Below are 22864 nucleotides of genomic sequence, written 5' to 3'. Positions count from 1 at the left end.
CTAGGGGGATCTGGAGATGGGGATTTTACTTTAGGGAGGTCAGTTAGGCTCCGATAAAACCCAACGAGTCAGGCTCTGGGTAACTAGTTTCCCCCGAGAGCAGGTCTTATGAAGAAGAACTTACAGAGAATGGAGTGCTCTGGTGTATTTCAAAATGGCTCCCTTTCCCATCCCTTTGCTGGAAGCAGGAGGAGATTTTTTCTCTGATATTTATTGTGAGAACATGGTAAAGCTTCTATAGACAACCCGGTGGCTTCGTCTATAGTTTTTATCTTTCAGATGTGTCCACGCTGGGCTCTAGCAATTCACCAATTACAGTTCAGGTTTTCCTACCTCGGTTGGCTGGTTCCCGTGGGGATCCTCTGTCTGTGTCTCCAGTTTTGGGGACAGTGGTTTGCCCTCTGACCTCACGTCTCTGATGGATCTAAGAAGAGTTGTGGATTTTTCAGTTGGTTCAGCTTTTTACTTGTTAATTAGGATAGAATGGCTACTTCTAAGCTCCTTCCATGCTAAACTGGACAATGGAAGTCCTCTTTTGCCCATTTTTAAATTGGGTTGTTAGTTTTCTTGTTGTTGAAGTTTAAGCTGTAGCTGATCTTCTCATTTTCTTGACTGAATGTGCACTTTTAAGAAAAACCTTTCTTCCACTGGGAGCCTTGAGGTGGTCGTAGTAAACCTCCTTTCAATAGCTCATAACACACATCCATTCAGCTCTCCAATGCTTTCTTAGCATGAGAAGCTGGGTAAGCATTTTTGAGATGCATACAATATGTTCTAAATTACTTTTTGTAAAACCTCACTTAAAAATAATTAAGTTTTTTTTTTTTTTTTTTTTTTACTTAATTATAGAATTAGACTGGGCCCTGGCCAAGTATTTCAATTCATGCTGGCATGCAGTGCTCATGAGATCCCCTTCCTTCCCTCTCTTTTAGTAGGAGGCAAGGCTTCTAGTATCTTCCCTCTGCTCTTCCAAGTCCAAAGAGAGGGGGGTTATGAGCAGAGAGCACTGTAGGGAGCAGATACTGGAATTTAACCTGCTTCAAGGGCCTCACAGCAACGTACACTGGTGACCACAGTACCTTCAGGCGCTGGTCTCTTCCAACAGGAACACTTACATTAAATGTTACAATTAAACTCATAATATTACTTTTCCTACACTTTTGTTTCTTCTAAGAGTCACTTATGTCTAATTTCTATCACTTATATGGGCAAATTTTTCAAAATAATGCTATACTATTTTCTTAATTTGTTTTATTTCTACCCCTTATGTCTCCCCCCAAAATGTAGAAATAGAATCTTTTGTCCCACGGTGTATGAAAAAGTTGAGGTTTATTTGTCGGTTGGCTCCAGGATGCTCATCCCACTCACAGAGTGGAAAAGCTTTCAGGAAATCCTAACATTGCTTTGTTTCCTTTTCTAGCTCAAAATACAGACACGTTGCATATCCTGACTAGAGTGAGGATTTCTTGGAAAACGAAGGCCATTTCTTAAGATTTTTGTTATAACAGATGAGTTTAAATAGATTTTCTCTAGGTTTGAGTATTTAGATTCCATAGTCCAGAAACTCTCTGATGGTATATACGTTGTGGTTAAAAATAAAGGCAGATTGCTGAAAGATAAATTGGATTCAGATCGTATTTCCTGTGACTATTAGGAAGATGAAAGTATTTGCTGATGGAAAAGAAAAGAGGATTATAATAAGAGCTATGAGAATCTCTGAGTATTGAAATGCTTCTAACATCAAAAAGAACATTGAAAACTTGTATAGGGCACGCAATTCATGAAAGGTCCTATGCTCTTATTGGTTCATGCTTTATCAGGTGGAGAAAAGCAGTTTAGATAATAAAACTATAGAAAAGATAGCATTTATAATAATTTACATACCCATCTATGGCGGGCGGAATAATGGCCCCCAAACACATCTAGTCTTATTCCTTGGAACCTATGAATATGTTTGATTACATGGCAAAGCAGAATGGAAGTTGCAGATGGAACTAGGTTACTAATCAGCTGCCTTTAAAATAAGCAGATTATTTCAGATTATCTGAGTGGGCCCAGTGTTGTCACAAGGGTCCTGAAATGTGAAAGGTGGAGGTAAAAGAGAGTCAGAGGAAAAAATGTGGGGATGGAAACAGGATCAGAGAGACCAGGAATTCTTGTTCAGGGACTTAGTAATGCTCATGGGCTCAAGGAAGCTGAAGGTCAGTTGTTGGTTGATCTTCACCTTTGTTCTGTTCAGGACATCACACCCTGTTCAGCTGTGGCCCACACACTCAGCTGTGGAAGCGTGATTGGAAACAGAGCGATGGGGCTTAGCCTCAGCGTGACAGGCTTTGTTACTCTTTGCTCCCTGTAGCAACACCACTGATTTGGGTAACCAGAAAGCTTAATTTGGTTGTTTTAGAATCCTATCCAACTATAAGCACACAAGGGAAAATGGAAATAAGTTCTCTTCCCTGCCGGGCTGCTTGTCTTTGGTAAATCTGTCTTTATTTTTGCCAAGTGGACCCTGCTGTCACCCCGCAGCACTGTGGGTCCTCTGTGGGAGCCTGTGTGACTGACTGCAGGGCCCTAGCTTGACGAGGTGGCATGAGGGTTCTGTTCAAGCAGACACTGACGGGTGTGTCAGGCTTCCCCACGGACCAGAACCAGGCTAGCTTCCATTTCTTCAAACGAGAGAAATGTGTTTCTGTGAAGTAGTGTGTGTGTGTGTGTGTGTGTGTGTGTGTGTGTGTGTGTTTCATTTGGCAAAGAGAGGCAGGACATACAGTTACCCTTTTTTAGAAAAGAATACCAAATTTTTCAGCAGGTTTAGAAAACGTGCTGCTGTTTGGGAACTAAAAAAAACAACAACCCCAAAACTGACGAAACACTGAGAGGCAAGGTGAATATATCCTGAGTGGTAACTGGCCCCTTTTAAACTCAGTTTTGATAATCCAAAAACAGTGTTGTTGTTTATCGTTACCATTTTCTAGCAGTTGGTGGGAGGGGTTGATCACCAATCCCTGTACCAATTTGCTAAAATCCATGGAGCCTCTCTATAGGAAAAAAGCTCATCACTAAATGTTGCATGCTGTTTAGAGATTCCAGACTTCCATGAGTTCATCCATAGGGACTCTGCTGTGACCCCTCTCATCCCCCTGCAAAGCCTTCTTACATGACAAGGGCGATGGGGATGGCTATTATGCCATTATGAGAAGGGCACTGCTCCTAGCTTATATTGTGATGGGGCAAATATCCTAAGTATGGTTCTGAAAAATAAATTCATTAATTCCATTAAAGTCATTTAATGGTTTAAAAAAGTACATCTCTGAATCACAGTTACTTTATTTTTTTTTTAATCACTTTTCTCTCACTTGACATTTCATTTTTATCTTTTTGGGTTTGTGTGTGTGTGAACTTAACCACTGAGAATGACATCAGGCCCCTTGTCCTGGGAAACGTAATTCCTTTGCCTTCGGTCTCTGCTGAAGTTGCCAGTAAGCTTCAGTTTAGATAAAGTGATGTTCTGTTGAGTTTTCTTTTTTCTTTTTTTTTTTTTTTAATATATTTATTGATTTTTTACAGAGAGGAAGAGAGAGGGATAGAAAGTTAGAAACATCGATGAGAGAGAGACATCGATCAGCTGCCTCCTGCACGCCCCCCACTGGGGATGTGCCCGCAACCCAGGTACATGCCCTTGACCGGAATCGAACCTGGGACCCTGCAGTCCGCAGGCCGACGCTCTATCCACTGAGCCAAACCGGTTTCGGCATGTTGAGTTTTCTTAAGCTTGGAAGTAACTAGTCCTCGCAATGCTGGGTACCATGACCTAACCTGAGATGCATTGCATGTGATTTTGCATTGTGTATTTCACAGGGCTCTTGAAGAGCTGTTCATTAGCAGCTTTTTGTGGGTGGGGAAGACTGAGCCACAGGCCTGACTGATTTGTTACTAATGCATTAATTCATCTTAAACCTGAGGAGAATTCTGACTTGTTAGCATTCTGTGATGGTCAGCGTGCTGCCTGCTCCCTGGCCCCCAGTCCTACCTAACCTGTGTCTCCTGTTGTCTTTCACTGTGACCGCACGAAGTATGACAGCGTGCTGACAGGACAAATAGGCAGTTGACTGTTTAGTGTCGTTATGAACTGCAGTGCAGGGAGGGGTACTGATGAGCCCCCATGCTCTGGGGGCAGAAGTCCGGGCTTGGAATGAAAACTAGAGGAAACCTTACAGCAAGGGTGTGGAGGCCACCATACCTAAGAAATAACCTTACATTTGAATGAGAAGCAAGTTATAGCAAGAGACACCTTTTTGTTTTCTTTCTCTGGATGAATGGTCACTATAAAACCTTTATCTTGTTTTGGTCTCCTCTTTAGGTGGTTGTGGGTTGTGGCTGGGTGAAGGTCGTATTCGCCGGGAACATTTTATAGCATTTTTGTAACTGTCAAGTGAAACAGAAACAACAGGTGCTTTTTTTGCTGTTAATGTTGCCTTAACTTGCTGGGACTTCTATGGAGATAATTTGTAGAATTATCTCGAAGGGCAAGGATGGTGGAGGGCCCTTCACGACAAAGGCCCGGAGGGGAGGAGGGCAGCTCTTTCTGGGTCTTCCAACATTTTCTAAGCATGGGCCAACTTTGCCTAGAGAACCAGATCTTAGGAGCAGAAAGCACCCCGTGGGGTTCTCTGCTCAGTGTCGCTGGCCCCTCCTTTCTTGCAAGAGAACAAGGAGTTTTTGCCTTGTTGCCTTTGACCTTTGTCTTCTCCTTGAACAACCAACTCCACAGTGGTAGCAAGACCTTTCCAAGGTAGGTTTGGTGGCCACAACCAAGTTCTAAGGTCAGACTTGGGTGGAAAGGTGCCTGCCATGGAGGCTCTTTCTCAGAGTGATTAAAAACAGCCCCTCACTGATCTGTGGGATGTAGATGGGTCTCAGTCAAGGCTTGGTTTCCAAACATCTGCAGGCTATTTCACCCGTGTCATTCTCCTGAGTCAGGGTCAGCTTCTGAACATTTTTCTCATACCTGACCTGTGTTCTTGCAGGTCAGGTAAAGAAAAATGTCTCAGATGTTCACAGGCTGGGGCTTGTTAGGAAAGCAAAGACTCCCCGAGGTCCTTGAGTCAGCAGCTTCATGTGAGGTCTCTCTCCTTGACTTCCTCCTCTCTGTTCTCTCATCTTCCCCAGTAAATAGCTTTGTCCCTTCTCTTCCCTCCCCAGCCTTTCTTTTATTTGTGGTAGGAGAGGATATCAGTTCATTCATTTAGCACATGTTAATTGAGTGTCTAGTCCAGGCTCAGGGTTTATAGCAGTAAGCAAGAGAAAACCCAAGTCCTTGCCCTGACCCACTAGGCCCTCATGATCTGTCCCTGTCACCTCCACGCCTCATCTCACCCCCTTCGCGTACTCTGTCTCTCCTTGCTCTTTGGCCTTCTTGCCACTCGGACACTGCAGCCAGGCCCTTGCCCTGGCTCTCCCTTCCTCAATAGGAACCCACTCCTTCACCTTCCGGAGTATTTTACTTAATTGTCTCATTCACAACGGACCTTCGCTGAATACCTCCTCTGAAGCTGCCACCTCTGACCCTCCAATCATGTCCAATCCTTACCAGCTTTCTTTTTCTCCACTGCACCTTTTACTGTCTGACTTAGCCTATGTCAGCTAATTACATACATGAACATTTATTGTTTATCTCCCTCCAGGACAGTGTACGCGCCATGATAATAGGGGGCTTGGTTTGTTCACCGCTGTATTTCCAGTGCCCAGAATAGTACCTGGACTTGGTTCTTAGGAAATAATCATTGGATGAAGACAAAACGAGTGAAAGAATAAATAACTGAGTGAATGAATAAAAAGCTCAATGTTTCTAACCTCAAAGAATTTATAATCTGGTAGGGGGAGACATAGAATAAATAAACAAAATAACCACAGCTGTGTGGTTGGGCAGTGACTCAGATGCTGGTAAGTCTGACTATCCAGGTTCACATCCCTGCCTCACTTATTAGCTGTATTTTCAAGGGCAAATTACTTCAGCTCTCTGGGCCTCATCTTCTCATCTACTAAATCGGAATAATAATAATACCACCCTAGAAGATTCCTGTGAAAATTAAATGAAAAAATTATATAAAGTGCTCAGCACAGTACCTGGCATATAATAAGCTCTTGATAATTATTAACTGCTATTATTATTAGATGACTTGCCATAATCAAGTGGAGCTTGAAAAGTTCTTCAGGACTTCGCCCATCCTGGTCTAGTGTTACTGAGATGTTTCTGTTTGGGGGCAAAGGTTGGAAAGGTCCCCTCCCAGAAAGATTGTCCCTGGCCAGTGTTGTGTCTTAGGGATTCTTTGAACCACAAATATCCCTGGTCCTCCCTTCAAACACATATTAAACATTTCATCCGCCAAGATGGGCTCTAAACAATACATCTAACCCCCCTGGAAAAAAACTGTTTCCTGTTTAAATATTAGCAATCAGTTAAACATTATGTTGGTTTTTTCTTTTTCTAGTAATTTTTAGGCTGCAGTAAATAATTGCTGAAGGCTGTACTTTGGGAGATACTTGTAAATCTATCTTTCACCTTGTGATACAGAGAAAACCATGTCAAAAGTCATTCTGACCATTTGTGTTTTAATTTGTTTTCTGAGTTACCATTTAAAAAAGGGCAGTTTCTCTGTGTTAAGCCTTCTTAAGAGGTTGGAGCTTTGATCTCAGATCCTAGGGAGGCTTTGCAGAAATTGGAGGTGACATTGTTGGCAGTTTGTCTGTAGCTATTCTACTGCCATTAATTAAACACACGCATCTACACGCCCTTTATTTACTCCCCTGGAGTCAATGAATTGAACTTGACTTTGGTTTTTGCTGGGAAGCTGTGAGAGGGTCCAGGAAACATCAAAGGAATGCTCTTAATCTAGTAAAACTGACTCTCAAATACCCTAGCTCGAACATTAAAGAGTTCTTGATTCCAAAGCTGGTCTAGCTTCTTTACTGTAAAGCATTAATTCTCCTTAATGATAAGAAAAGTTCAGGGGCAAATAATCCCTAGTCCATAAGTCCCAGGCACTTTAATTTTATTTCACTTCTAAAGGTCTCTTTTGTAAAATTGTATATATACACTGAGTGGCCAGATTATTATGATCTCTGAACGCATAATAATTTGGCCACTCAGTGTGTGTGTGTGTATGTGTGTATATATTATTTGAGGCCTGGTGCACGAATTCGTGCATGGGTGGGGTCCGGCCAGCCTGGCCAGAGGGAGGGGGCATGGGTGGTTGGCCGGCCTGCCTGCTGGTCGAACTCCTGGTCGAGGGGACAATTTGCATATTAGCCTTTTATTACATAGGATATACACTTAGTGGCCAGATTATTATGCATTCAGAGATCATAATAATCTGGCCACTCAGTGTATATCACTCTGTTGGTTTTTTGTTGTTTTTTTTTTTGCATTTTCATACTGCTTACACCAGTGGTCGGCAAACTGCGGCTCGCGAGCCACATGCAGCTCTTTGGTCCCTTGAGTGTGGCTCTTCTACAAAATACCTCATGCGGGCGCGCACGTACAGTGCGATTGAAACTTCGTGGTTCATGCGCAGAAGTCAGTTTTCGGCTCTCAAAAGAAATTTCAATCGTTGTGCTGTTGATATTTGGCTCTGTTGACTAATGAGTTTGCTGACCACTGGCTTACACCTTTATGAACTCAACTTAAAGGTCTTAAAACTTTATTTCTTTTGTATCTTAAATTTTTGCAAGAGTTCCAACTATCCTAAAGCTTTTTTATGCTCCTAAACCTTTAGAAATGAAGGCACAGATAGGCTAAGATACTTGTGTAAGCAGATGGTGCCTTTGTAGACCTAGTAGCTGGAAGGTCCATTGTCATGTATGCTTAGGGAACCCTACGGAACCACTCATGTGCTCCCAACAAATAGCCATCACCAGGCCTGCTGGGTGCCTGTGGTTTTTCTTTTAATCCTCACCCAAGAATATTTTTCCATTGATTTTTAGAGAGAGTGGAAGGGATGGGGAGAGACAGAGAAAGAAACATGTATGCAAGAGAGACACATTGATTAATTGCCTCCCGCATGTGCCCTGACCAGGCCAGGGATTGAGCTTGCAACCTAGGTACGTGCCCTTGACCCGAACTGAATTCAGGACCCTTCAGTCCCCAGGCCGACATGCTCTATCCACTGAGCCAAACTGGCTAGGGCAGGGGTGGGCAAACTTTGACTCGAGGGCCACAATGGGTTCTTAAACTGGACCGGAGGGCTGGAACAAAAGCATGGATGGAGTGTTTGTGTGAACTAATATAAATTCAAAGTAAAGGAGCGGAGGGGAGAGCAAGAGAACCGGATAGAACAGCCGGATCTGGCCCGCGGGCCGTAGTTTGCCCACGGCTGGGCTAGGGCATGAGTGCCTGTTTAAGTTCTAAAGAGTAGCGAGCAGAAGAGACAAAAATCCTGCTCTCGTGGAGTGATGTAATGGACGTTGAACACAAAGAGTAAATTATCACACATGTTAGCAGGTGTTAAAGGTGGTGGTGTTAAGAGTTGGTTTGTGTTTTCAATAGGGTGGTCAGGGAAGGCCTCACTGATGAAGTGACATTTGAGGAGAGATCTGAAGGAGCTGAGGGAGTGTGCCATTGGCATAGGTGTGGGACGAGGCAGTAGGGAGTGCAAGGTTCTGAGGCTGGAGGGTGCCTGGGCTGTGAGTGGAGCAGCCAGGAGGCCATTGAGGCTGAGGAAGAGTGAGTGCAGGAGACATGGTCAGAGACAATCAGGAGCAGGTAGTTTAGGGCCTTGTGGGACAGGTAAGACGCTGGCCTTTTCTCAGAGTGAGATGGGAGCCAACATGATGTAGTTTACACTGACTGGGATCATGTGGCTGCTGCTCACAAGCCAGGAGACTAGTTAGGTGGCTGTTGCCTTGCTCTAGGGCAGAGATGCTGGTAGGCTGAGCCGGCAGGAAGTGATGAGAAGGGTGTAGATTCAGGACATGTTATAAAGGCGGAGTCAAAAGGATTTCCTGGTGGATTGGGCAGAGAAGAGTTAATAATGTCTGCAAACTCCAAGCCTGAGCACCTAGACCACGGGGAGATATTTCTCCTCCGCCACACGTACATTATTGTTGCTGATTCTTACTGGCCTCCAAGTTATTATCACACAGTCAATCTGGTCCCGATTATGAATCTGCAGACACTCTGGTGGCCGGGAGGGCTATCTGTATCATCTTTAGGCCCACGTTCTGAGAAAATGGTCCTCACTTAATTAATGAGAGAGCTTTGCTCACCAGGGTAGGTTGCTTAGTCCTTCTCCACACATCTGACTGCACCTGGGGCATGTCGCTCTGAGTGCAGAGCGGTGGTAGGTGTGGGTGCCATCCCAGCCAGCATCTCAGCTCTGAGTCTGGAAAATGCAGAGAAAGAGCAGCAGAGCTGGAGAAGTTCAAGTAAAGACAAGGAATAGGAAGGTCAGGACACTGTTAGCACAAACAGCTCTGAAGAGGAAATCACAGGAGCAGTAAAATGTGTGTCTTTTCTTTGTAAGGGTTTTTCCTTCTTATTTCTCTCACTCATGGCTCCCCGTTGGAAGAGAAAAGATGCAATATTTCTAAAATAACCAGGGAGAGAATTAATGGAGGATGGGCAAGAAGAGCTTGGTACAGTGGCTCTCAGAGCCCCAATGCTCACTGCACCCTGCCCCCTGCCCCCCAACCTTCCTACTTAAGTCAACCCCAAAGCCTATTGTGAGAGAACAGGAGGACTCAGTTCACTGTGGTGGTGGCCAAGGAGAGAGCCAAAAACTCCACTCTGTTTATTTACTAGGAATCTATCCCCGCATTGCTCACATGGGGTGGAGTAAATCTTAATCTGACTGGGTTGTTGTCTCTGGAAAAGCAAAGGGTAGCCCTGGAAGCCCTCTAAGCGGCAGGTGCAGGGCAGCAGGAAGAGGAGCAGGGAGGGTGGAGGCCAGTGGAAAATATTTCGGGGAGGCCAAGAAGTCCATAAGGCTGATGAGCTTGGGAAAGGAGCAGGTGGATTGGGAGGGAGCGGCATGCCTAAGGGCACAAACTGGAACCTACCAGGATGGGGTGATAAGGAGACCAGACAGACTGGCATTCGGTCAAACCAGATGGTGGATTTTTATTTTTAAAAGGATTTTAAATCCTAAGAACCAGGAACCGTAAGGGTGGTGGGGCCTTTAATCCCATTAGTAAAAGATAAAAGTGTGCTCTTTAAAAATGTAAAGCCACCAGTTATAGAATTTCTGTTATCCAAACTTTGGCACAGACTGTCAGCTTGGGAAATTCCAAGGAATCTCTGAATTGGTCATTGATGGAAAGATGAACTACAGAAATAGTCTAAGCATTCTAAGTGAATGTAAAGACTCCTGAAGAATTCAAAGTAAACTTACTACGTGTACATTCTGAGCCACATAAAACATGATCTATTTGTATGACATAGATTTGCTTACATACAGAGTTGGAAGAAGAGCTAACCAGGGACTGATCAGTTATTTAGTAAATTTTGAGTATGCACTGAGCCAAATTTTAACATTTAAGCACCTGTTGCTTTCTAAAATATTGTGCCCCCTTCCCTAGTTGCTCTGTCTAGGTCAGCCCAGCCTCAATGTACCCACAGCTGCTCTCCTGAGATATAACAATTCTGCTCTTTCTTTGGTCCTTGTCTCTATCTCAGCCATTACTTGAGAGTCCAGAATTATTTCCATAACCCTTTTCGAACAGGACTTATCCTCGAAGAGACCACAGTCAGTGTGGGGTTGTCACTTTGTGCTCACTTGTGGCATGTGTGAAAGCTGTGTCAGCAGGGCCCTGCCTGGTGGACGCAGTAGAGGGCTGAGGGTGTCGAGTCATGTGCTCAGGAGTTCACGAAGGGCCCTTGCCAGTTTGGTTCAGTGGATAGAGCGTCAGCCTGTGAACTGAAGGGTCGAGGGTTTGATTCCAATCAAGGGCACATATCTCAGTTACAAGCTCGATCCCTGGCCCTGGTTGGGGTCCATGCAGGAGACAACCAGTTGATGTGTCTCTCTCACATCAATGTTTCTCTCTCTATGTGTGTCTCCCCCTCCATTCCATTCTCTAAAAATCAATGGAAAAATATTCTCGGGTGAGAATGAACAACAACAAAAAAAGGTTCACAAAGGGTCATGTAGCATCTGATTATTCTGCTGAGAGGAAAAGCCTAATTTCATTTATTTTTTAAAAATTCAAAGAAATGTTAACTACTAAGAGAAAGTTTAAGTAGGGTGATTCATTGTTACTTTTCTATTTAGAATAGGCCAATATACCCATTAAGTAAATATCAATAATCCAATATAATTTTTGATGCTATTTCATAAATATTTTTTCCTGAATTATTCCTGAAAGAATGTTCTTTCATGGTTGAAACTAAGTGGCTTTCCAACACCATTGACTGGGTTTTGTTTGTTTGCACCCATAAAGGTATGGAAACCTGACAAGCCCAAACTGTGAAGAAGATGGGAGCCAAAATTCACCGGAGTCCAGGACAGTGATCCGGAAGTGAGTGTCTTTTCTCTGCATTACAAGCTCTTAGTCAAGACTTACTGTCTGAACTAATATGGTTTAGTGGGGTTTTCTAAAAATTCCTTTGGAATATTGCCATTTTTTTCCCATAATGTATAAGCACATAGCATTATTTTTTGACTCTCTAATGACATTCATTTATTCATTCCATAAAAATGTATTGAGCACATACTATTTGCCAGGCCCTGTGTTAAGGAATACAGCCCTGGCCCTAACTGGTTTGGCTCAGTGGATAGAGCGTCGGCCTACGAACTGAAGGGTCCCAGGTTCGATTCTGGTCAAGGCATGTACCTTGGTTGCGGGCACATCCCTAGTATGTGCAGGAGCAGCTATTCGATGTTTCTCTCTCATCGATGTTTCTAACTCTCTATCCCTCTCCCTTCCTCTCTGTAAGAAATCAATAAAATATATATATTTTTAAAAAAGGAATACAGCCCTGAACAAAAATAAGTAAGGCCCAGCTCTATGAAGTTTATATTTTAGCAGAGAGAGACAAAGAATCCATGCAAAAAGGGAGGAAGGAGGTAAGGGGTCTAGATCCTGGTGGAGTCCGACTCACACTGGACCAGGAATGCGCTTTCTGATCTGGGGATGTTGGATCAGAGTCCTCAGTGTGGTGCAGGCTGGGCTTTGTGACTATCAGGCAAAGAGAATCTGGAAAAAGCTATGAGGCAGGAACACTGTTCAAGAAACAGTGGGGAGGGGAGGGAGGCTGGAGCAGAGTGATTGAAGGGGCAATTGCTAAGGGAAAAGATTTGTAAGGTAGGAGGAGCCCCGGATCACGTGGGGACTCAAAGGCCTTGGGAAGGACATTGAGTTTTATTCTGAGGAAGATGTGTGTTTAGAAGGTTTTGAGAAGACTAGTGCTGTGTCCTGATTTGTGTTTTTAAAGGCTTACTCTGGCTCTGGCATGACAGGGGGGATGGGAGCAAGAATGCCAGCAAGGAGCCTTTTAAGGGTCCAGGCAAAGGATGATAGTAGGTGGACTTGAGGTTACAGCAGAGGAACTCAGCTTGCAGAGTGTTGACGGTGTTGCTGACAGGATGTGCTGGTGGAGAGGATGGGGCATATGAGATAAGAGGAGGCAAGACGTCTTCAGGGTTGTGGTGTGAGCAACTATAGAACAGAACCTCAGTTTTACCAGACAGGGTGGACTGGTGGGCAGGAACCTGTTGGTGGGGAGTGTGTGTCAGTAACTTATCTTAGACATGTTCATTTGAGGTCATCAAAGTCTAGATTTCAGGGAAAAGTCTGGGCTGGAAGTATATATTTGAGCATCCTTAGTTTCTCCATGGTAGTTAAAGCTATGGGACTGCATGGGACCACCTGGGGATGAAGGGTAGCTAGAGAGAAGTGCAAATGAGGTAAGGTTAGGGGGTGAGATCCTGATGGGGTTTTTGATTCAGGTAGGGTACCAGGAATGCGCTTTCTGATCTGGCGATGTTGAATCAGAGCCTTGGTTCCCTTCAGTGTTTAGAGTTAGGGAAGGAGAGGATCCAGCAGAGGAGCCTGGAACAGAGCAGCTGGGGGAAGGAGAAGAAAGATGTTATGTTCCAGAAGACAAGCTAAGAAAGGGTTCAGGGTGAGGAGTGACCAGCTGCGTCTGACGCTGCCCATAGATCAAGTGAGAGGAGTCTGGGGAGTTGACTATTGCTTTTGCAATGCTTTGATCTTTTGTTTGATTAGCACAGATGTGGTTTAAGAGAGGATGGAAAGGGAGGGAGAGGGGATGGTGAGTTTGACAACTTTTTGGAGTTTTGCTATAAAGGGGTGGAGGATCATCTAGGGGCAAGGGAGGGTGTTTTCATTGTGTATATGTTTTGTTTTTACAATGGGAGATCATTTATGCTGATGATCTTGGAGACAGTCTGGAAAAATCCATGATGCAGAGGTGGGGGCTACCACTATAGCAGTGATATTCTCGAGTAGGTGGGATATATCTCTGAGTGCCTGGAACACTGGTAGTAAATATTCATTTTGGGGCCAAAAAATCCTATGCAATTTTTATCTCAGGATTAACCCATGGACGCCTTTCTTCAGGAGCCAGGGATGTGAAGGTTAGAAACTGTCTTTTAAACTCCCAAATTAGGCTCCAGATAGTTTTATACTTTTCTTGGATGGGCTATAACTTTCCAGAAAACAGGCCACACCAGTGTAGATGTTTGAATGCCAAGTACAAGATGTGGCGAGTGGAATGCCTTACTCCTAGAGGGCTTGGGGAATGCTTCTTGGAGGTGACATTTGACTTAGGTCCTATGAGGGGAGGGTGAAGATTTTGTTGATAGAGCCATCCAGGCAGAGGGAACTGTGGGACCATACCAGGGACATGCAATGGGCATGACATTTTAGGGAACAACACAGAATTGGTGTGGCTGCTTCACAGTACATAGGGTTAGGAGAAGGGAGTTAGTGGAGCTGAAGGTAAATTGGGGTTATATCATGAAGGGCTTCAATTCGTCACAAGAGAATTTGTACAGGAGGAAAATACTATGAGATAGATGATTTTGGAGAATGGATTACACTTAGTGCCTTCTTACTCAAAGTGTGGTCCTCTGACCACCAGCCATATGAGCACCGCCTGGGAGCTCGATAGAAATGCAGAATCTCTGGCCCCACCCCACCTAGATTAGAATCTGCACTTTAATAATATCCTCAGGTGAGTCCTATGCACTTTTAAAGTTTGAGAATCATAGGATTAGAGGGGTTTCTGTTATTGTCGTTCATTTTGTTTAGCCATGAAAACGAGCTGCAATAGTAATTTTTTTTTAGAAGAATCTTTCTCTGATGTGTCTTTTTAAGCATATACAGAAGAAGAGATACTGTAAGAATTGAGAGGTCAGCTTGTCAAATGTTACCTTGACCAGAGTCAGAAATGAGCGTGTTGCTATCCACGTATTTTGGAATTGAGTCAGATCTGGAGCTTCCATTCAGCCAGCCACTGGAGCTCTCCAAGATCAACAGTCTGTACAATGCGCAGAGCCTCGCTGTTTCCCAGGGGGTGTTTGAGATTCAATAGGTTTCTGGGAAGTAGTAGTTAAATAAATGGATTTGTACCTTGGTTGTGTAGAGTCACCCTCGGTGTTTTAAAGGCTTGTTATTATAAAACGAAAGCGTCATTCAGCTTCATTGTGTACCAGGAACAGTAAGGTGGGTGAAACTCCAGGGTAGGCTGTCTTAAAGGGCTTCGGTCTCAAGCATATGGGGCCTTTACAAAGCGCTTCACATAGAACTCCCCCGAGGCCCGTCATCTGGCCACAATGGTCCTTTCCTAAAGCCTCACAATGAATTGCTGGAAAGTTTTTGACCCTTTTTCTCAGACTGAGTTGCCTTTTTAGAAAATTAGGCCTGATGAAATATGCCCCTTTCTCTTATAACGGGTTGCTCTGTCCTGCATGCACACTGAAACCCCTCTGTCTGCTGACCTCTCTCTTCCTTCCACTTCCCTTTCCGCTGTTTCTTACTGTTCTTCCTCCCACTTCTCCTTTTATTATTTTCACCTCCTTTCACCCTTACCATTTTGCTCTCTTTTTCTAAACGTACTCTGTCCTGATCATTTTGTGACTGGATGGAGTCACTGCTCGGTCTTTCTGAGAGGAAGTCAGGGGCCCCCCCTCTCATCCATAGGTGGCATACTGACAGCGTCTCCATCACCCAGAGCTCCAGCATCTGAAGACCAAAGGCTTCCTGGTGGCTGATGGGTGTGCAGGAATTAGGACAATATGGGAGTTCTCAATGGGCAATTTTGCCCTCAAAGGACATTGGCAATATCTGGAGAAATTTTGGTTTCAGGTCCATGGGGAGCCACTATTGGCATCTTGTGGGTAGAGGCCAGGATTGCTGTGGAACATTCTACAGTGCACAAGTGAATTATGTGACCCTACATGTCCAAAGTGCCTAGGGAAGAAATCCTATATGGCGATGAATCTGCCATCTTGAGTATATAAATCTATATAAAATTAAGACCATGCTTATTTGGAAATTTATTTGTTCATATCTCTTCTTGTAATTGGGAGAATCAAATGCTGAGGTGGCCCAGAGGCCAGCCTCATGGAAGGTGGAAGGTTAGGGGCCCTGGCTAAGGAGCCTGGAGAACTCAGATTTGAGCTCCCTGCACCCCCCAATCACTCTGTCAGGGACCAGCTATGTGACCTGGTCACTTTCCCTCTCTCACTTTCGATTCTTTACCTGAAACATGAGTGCTTGGAATATGTGAGCTCTGAGGTCCTTTCAAGTTTAATGATAGCTAGGATAAAATTTATTTAGCTTTCTCTTTCTCTTTCTTAAAATGAAAATGAATATCAGAAACAGAGGTATGGTCCAAATAGTATATTGCATTTTTGAAAGGTACCCTAAACTGCTTCTCTCTGTTGGGAAGACCATGCAACCAGTTTTGATAAAATAGGAAGAAAAATAAACAGCATCCTTGATTGGCTTGTTATTCATCGTGGCATCACAACTACTCACTGTGGTTATTAATAAAGAGCTGAGCTAAAGTATGGCATTGTGTGTAAGACAAGGAGTGGCAAAATGCCCATTGTTTTCCTTTGCTGGGAATATGTCTTCTTGTGAGTGCAGGTGGGAAACAGACACAGGAAGAAGCAAACATCCTGCTATAGGGCAGTTTCCCTCAGTCTTGGAGAGTTTTAGGGATGGGGAACCACTGCTGGGTTTAACCACGAACAGAAAAGTGATCAACCGTTGTTTGGCTTTTCGTTTTTTTGCTGGAAAGCATGGAGCTAGGCTTTCATTTTATGCAGGCTCCTAAGTCCCAAGATAACACTCTTCCTGTGTTTCTAAATATGGATCTAATCAACCTCCCAGAGGATAAAAGAATTAAAAGAAGGAAAACGAAGTGCAGATGAAACAGTCAGAGTGAAAGATTGGTTTCTGGTGTCTTGGACCACAAGTGACCAGTGTTCTTCATGCACTTCAGAAAGACTCGGATTGTGCTGACTCCCACCTGTAATCCCAGCCCTGAGTGTGCCCAGTTCCGGCTTCATGCTACCGGAAGCCTTTGAAGTTATCTGGCCCAAACAAGCATCCCTTCCATTGCAAGGAGTTCACCTTCCAGGGCTTCTAGATGTTGGGATCTTTGCCACCCAGTGATTTCTGACGTTAGCGTTAAACTGATGGATCCAATGCCTACTGTGTTGATTTCTACGTTCCCCAAGTTGCCACTGTTTGGAAATCAGGAAACTCACTTTTTGTGGCAGAAGGAAACCTCTGCCCACACTCATTCTACCTGTGCCCTTTCCCTCCTTCCTGCTGACAGTTTACGTGATAACATGCTGTCTATGGAGAATAATAACATCAAGCCCATGGAAAAAGGAAACTTTCCCTAGTGCAGACTCCTTGCAGTCATCGAATTCAGGAGTGAAGAGACTGTAAAGAGGGATGTTCTCCATGCAGACCTGGACACCCCTCCTCTTTGCACTCTGAAATGGAGTTGAGATTAGAATATCTATATATAGCCATAACTTCATTCAAAGAGGTTTAAACCGCCTCAGGAAATGAGGCTATTTTTTTCCTTTTCTTTAACAACCAATGTTGAAGTTGCTTCTGTGTCCTCTTTGATGGACTCTCCTCACCTCCCTCTGGACCGCCATGTTTTGTTTTCCCAAGCGCTTCATCTTAGCAGATCCTAACACTGTTGAAATCATGCTGCTTCATCTCTACACATCCAGATGATGTGATGGGAATGTCATTCCTCTTATCTTTTCCCAGTATCGGGAAACAGTGACACCAGAATTTAGTCACTGGTAAAGAATCACATAAATAATAGTTATCCAAGACACTGGAGACACTTTAAAGAAAAGGGAGATGAGCTAGAAAAAAGTTGGCTGTGAGTCTTTAACGCCTGGAAAACTTAGCAGTGGAAAGTATTTAAAAATCTTCCCAATATTCATTCCAGCAAATTCACATACCCGGAGAAGGCGATTGAAATTAATCTGAGAAGTTGTAACAAAAATGAGGAAAAGAAAGAGGGGTGAACAACAGAGCAAAAAGAAGATGTAAAACTCCAAATTTAGAGAAATTAAAAGCTGTAATGTGAAAGGAATACTTTAAAAAAATAAAAGTTAAAAATAAAAACAACAAAAAAAGAAATGGATAAGTAATATGCCACATAAAAGAGCCTGGTATTGTTTTTCAAACGTCCATACTGGAAAAAGAAACGTAGAAATTAAAGTTTTAAAAGTCATTGAAATCTTGGATCACAATTGTGCATTTAAGGGAAGAGAGGAGGTTTCCAAGCAGTAATTACTTTTTGAACAATTAAGGAGGACTATAACAACATTGATAACATGTGATACAAAAAGAAGGCAGAACAGTCATCTGAGAATCTCCCAAGGTTTCCTACAGGTTAGAGAAAGGTCAACAGACCTCACAGCCAGTCTGTCACTTGGTTCACCCTCCAGCCTCCTCGATGATGGGAGCCATGGTAACCACATCCCCACGCTGGCCACTGCCACAGGCTACAGTCTGCTGTGCTCCCTACTGAGGGCATTCCGCTGGGCCTTTGTCCTCTCTGATGGTAGGCCGTGCAATACTGTCCTCATCTCACAGGGTGTAAACTGAGGCTTCAGAAAAGTTATGTGCTTGGACTAAGATCAAGCAGCTGGTTCAGAGAGAGGTCTGGTGTTTGAACTCAGGTCCAGCTGACTCCCAAGACCTGGGCTTCTCATCATTTTGCTCTGGGGCTGGCAATTTGAAAAAGAGCATTGGGATCTCGAGTGCTCAAGTCCCCTCCTCCCAACCCCCCCCCCCCCCCCCCCCCGTTTATCTGTGCAGAAGTGCGTGAAGAACTAGGTTACAGTACCACTATTGTGACTAATGTTTTATCTTGTTGGCATTCAGAGATCTTTCCATTTGGGATTATTTCCTTTACTCTATGTTATTTTGCTGGGCTTCATTATTGAATGGACACCATGAGAAAGGACTCCAAACAGCTGTTAGGAATGTGGAAGTTATGCTTGTTTCCTGGAGAGGAGATGGGTTGCAGGATGTGAGGAAAAAAGAAGGAAGCCCAGGTTGGTCGGGCCATCAATCCGAGTGCCTGCTTCCTGTTCCTGGTGCCGGTAGCATCTGTCATTGCCAATGGAAATTCCATTCTAATGTGAAAACTATAGAAGGCCTCAGCAAGTTTTTCATTAGAGGCCTATACACAACATAAAAACTCCCTTCTCAGACTGTGCAGAATTGGAGAATAGTGAGTTATTGAGGTCCCTGAAAAATAATTTTGGTGAGTTGGCAATATCCCTTTCTAATAATAATAGCTAGAGTTCATTGGCTACTTAGTAGAAATAGTCCCTCTGTTAAGTTCTGTATATCCTTTAATAGTCCCATCATAACTCTATGTATTAATAGTCCCATTTTACAGATGAGGAGTCTGAGATATAGAGAGCTTAAGGAGCACATATGTCCAAGGTCATACATTGAATAAGTGAGACATCTGAGATTTAACCCAGGCCTTAACCTCTATGCTCTGTGGCCTCTACTTCTTTCCCTGTGGTGAAAATGAGATGATTTCTCTTAAGTACATAGCTGGGACCCTCTTGTTCATCCATTTTTTTAAATTAAGAGGTTGTTGTATTTTTGGTGTTTTTTTTTTTTTTACAACAGTTAGATTTGTATAAAATTTGAGCAGATAGCACTGTTCCCATATGCCTCCCTGGCAGTTTCCCCTATTGTTCTTACGTTAGTATAGTTTGTTTATTATAATAAGTGAACCAATATTGATACACGATTAACTACAGCCCGTATTTGATTCAGATTTCCTTACTTTTTACCGAATGTCCTTTTCCTGTTCCCAGATCCCACCCAGACACCACATTACATTTAGTCATCATGTCTCCCTAGGCTCTTGTTGGCCTTGATAGTTTCTCAGACTTTTCTTATTTTTGATGACCTAATGGTTCTGATAAGCACTGGTCAGGTGTATTATAGGATGCCTCTATGTTTTCTTGTTATCACACTTAGATTGACCATTTTCTCATAACTAGACTGAGTTTATGAGGCTTTGAAAGAAATAACAGACAAAATGCTGTTCTCATCACAAGATATCAAGTATACAGGCTGTCAGCATGATTTTTTTTAAGAGTTTCAAAAACAAGTTCTATGTATTTTGACACAATACTTAAATAAAGCATGGGGAGTATCATATTGCTTTTTACAAATATTCCAGCTCTCTTCTTCCTTCAGGCATACGTCAAATTGCAATTCCCCATGCCACTGAAGATAGGCGTGGTCACGGGGCTATCAGCATGATTTATGACTGCTGATTTTGGCCTTGATCACCTGGTTGAAGTAGTATTTTTCAAATTTTTCTATGGAAAACATCTTCTTTTTCCTGTCCTTTCCATAGTATATGGTTTGGAAGGAAGCCACTATGCACAACCCACATTTAAAGAGTAGGGAGTTATGCTTCCTCTTTTAGGGCAAAGTATATAATTCATTTGGAAAATTTCTGCATAGGAGGTTTGTCTTCCCCATTTATTAATTTATTCAATCATTTATTTAAATCTGTGTAGACTCGTAGATATTTATTTTATACTAGAGGCCCGGTGCACGAAATTCGTGCACGGGGGTGTGTGTTCCTCAGCCCAGCCTGCACCCTCTCCAATCTGGGACCCCTCGAGGGATGTCTGACTGCCCGTTTAGGCCCGATCCCAGTAGGATTGGGCCTAAATGGGCAGTCGGACAGCCCTCTCACAATACAGGACTGCTGGATCCCAACTGCTCACCTGCCTGCCTTCCTGATTGCCCCTAACCACTTTTGCCTGCCAGCCTAATCACCCCCTAACCACTCCCCTGCCAGCCTGATTGATGCCTAACTGCTCCCCTGCCAGCCTGTTTTCCCCTAACTGCCCTCCCCTGCAGGCCTGGTCACCCCTAACTGCCCTCCCCCGCAGGCCTGGTCACTCCTAACTGCCCTCCCCTGCAGGCCTGGTTCCCCCCAACTGCTCTCCCCTGCAGGCCTGGGTCCCCCCAACTGCTCTCCCCTGCAGGCCTGGGTCCCCCGCAACTTCCCTTCCCTGCAGGCCCGGTCGTCCCCAAATTCCCTCCTCTGCCGGCCTGATAACCCCTAACTGCCTTCCCCTGCAGGCTTGATAACCCACAACTGCCCTCCCTTGCAGGCCTGGTCCCTCCCAACTGCCCTCCCCTGCTGGCCTGATCGCCCACAACTGCCCTCCCTTGCAGGCCTGGTTCCTCCCAACTGCCCTCCTCTGCTGGCCATCTTGTGGTGGCCATCTTGTGTCCACATGGAGGCAGCCATCTTGTGTGTTGGAGTGATGGTCAATTTGCATATTACTCTTTTATTAGATAGGATTTGGGTTATAATACAATGCTTCTTTATTCATTTTGTTGCTCAGATTGTTCCAGCTTTAGCTCTTAGATAAGCATGTCAAACTGGCCTCGAGTTGGACATGCTTGCAAGAGCTCTTTGGTTGACTCCTATGTCGCTTTGAAACGCTCCTGTCATTGTGGGTTCCCTTACTCTGTTATTTTGCTGGGCTTCATGAGAGCTATTTCACGTGTTTTTGAGTCTTTCCTTTATGGCACTGCAAGATGCTCTAGGCTTGTCTTATATTTTTTCTACCGCAGGCCTGGAATTAGCCATTTCTTCAAGGAGACCTAGTTGCTTTGATTAGAGAATGGTATTAGAAGCCATGATCTGGCCCTGGCTGGTGTGGCTAAGAAGGTTGGGCATCGTCCCATGCATGAAAAGTTGCCAGTTTGAATCCCGGTCGGGGCACATGCCCGGGTTGCAGGTTCGGTCCCTGGTAGAGGATGTACAGGAGGCAGTCGATCGATGTCTCACTTTCACATTGATGTTTCTCTCTCTCGCCTTCTCCCTTCCTCTCTCTCTAAAAATCAATTAAAAAGTCTTAAAAAAAGAAATAAGAAACCACAATCTGGGTGCTCTGTGTGCTCATTGCTACTGGGGTGTCACTTATTTTAGGCCCTCTCAGCTGACAGGTATAGGAAATATATGTGTGTACTAATTATGTAAATACACATATTATCAATATTTCTGTGTGCAGCCATCAGCATTCATATTCTGTTAAATATGAGCTCTTACTCGTGTCTCCGACTCTAGTCCATGACCACATGGCTTGTTCTACACTCCTCCCCTTGCTTATTTGTAAATTCCCTCTCCAACAGTGAGAAAACTGGCTTTTCTCATCTGCCATTCATTTATTTAACTGTTCAATTCCAGTATACATGCCTAGCAGTGTCAGAATTGTTAACTCATGCAGTAGGAAACAGCTTTCATCAACTACTGTGTGGTGCATGTGTGTAGTTCCTTTTGCCTTTAGTCCTGTCTGACAGACCTCACTTCTTGTTTAAAATAATACACATAGCTAATATTTTTTGAGCACTCACTATGTTCTAACACTTCACATGTATTGTATCTTTTAGCCCTCACAACAACTCTATGAGGAGGGATCTGTTATTATCCCATTTTACACATTAGGAAGCTGAGACACGAAGAGGTTAGTTAGGTTACAGCTAGTAAGCCATAGAACCAGAACTCCAGCTAGTCTAACTCCAGAGATTGCTTAGCTGCTCATGGCAAGTGGGCATTTAGGAGCCCTGTTAGCTTTCTTCCTTTTCTAATGGAATGCAGTCACTGACACAGTGACTAGGGTTTGGTGATGTGGGGTTAAGTCTATGCACAGTACTTTTCTTCAGTTTCTGTAAATTTACCTCCAGATGCCAGGGCCTGCACATGTCGTTTGGGAATGAACGACAGGTGGGTAAACACCCTTGACTTTGGGTAATTGGCTTTGGGCTCACCTCCTCCTCTTCTTGGCCCTTTTCACTCTACTTACTGGTATTTCTGCATGTCCTTCCCATCACCACCCTCGTCTTCCTTCTCCTTGTCCTGGAACTTTGTCTCTTCTTCACCTGCCCGCAGCCCCTCACTGGCTTTGCTCCCTGTACTTGCCTTCTGGCGCTTGGCTCTCACTCTGGCTGTGTTTCATTTATTTTCCTGGGGCCTCTCTTAATTCCTCTTTCATGTTCCCTCCCAGCATTCTAATCCCTGCTCACCACCAGTACCAAAATGAACAATGGAAAGTACCAGAAAGCATTGCAAAACGACCTTGACAACTTCAGATAACAATATTTCCATCCACTCCAGGCTTTTTCAGAAAATAGAAAAAAAATCTGTCCCTTCCCTTGTTCTTTCTCATCAGAAAACTATCTAGCTGGGGTCTCAGAGGCAGCCTCTATCTGGCAACGCTCCTGCAACCCGAAGACCGTTCTGTGACTAGGAGAACAAGGTGGAAGGCCCCGCTCAGGGTCAGTCTCAAGGTTACTG

At 44.0% G+C, this 22864-nt stretch overlaps 1 protein-coding gene across 2 annotated transcripts in view; it reads left to right on the top strand.

The window, feature by feature from the left end:
- The window catches only part of RGL1 (ral guanine nucleotide dissociation stimulator like 1), a 229393-nt gene that overhangs the window by 152333 nt on the left and 54196 nt on the right, over positions 1-22864 (top strand). For both annotated transcript variants that reach the window (XM_080648603.1, XM_080648604.1), the window contains one exon: positions 11437-11514. In XM_080648603.1, the coding sequence (XP_080504729.1) occupies positions 11437-11514 (78 nt within the window). The remainder of the gene's footprint in view (positions 1-11436; positions 11515-22864) is intronic.

The sequence above is a fragment of the Plecotus auritus genome (assembly GCF_963455305.1).
Source record: "Plecotus auritus genome assembly, chromosome: 12".
NCBI lineage: Eukaryota > Metazoa > Chordata > Mammalia > Chiroptera > Vespertilionidae > Plecotus > Plecotus auritus.
This window is presented reverse-complemented; position numbering and strand designations above follow the sequence as displayed.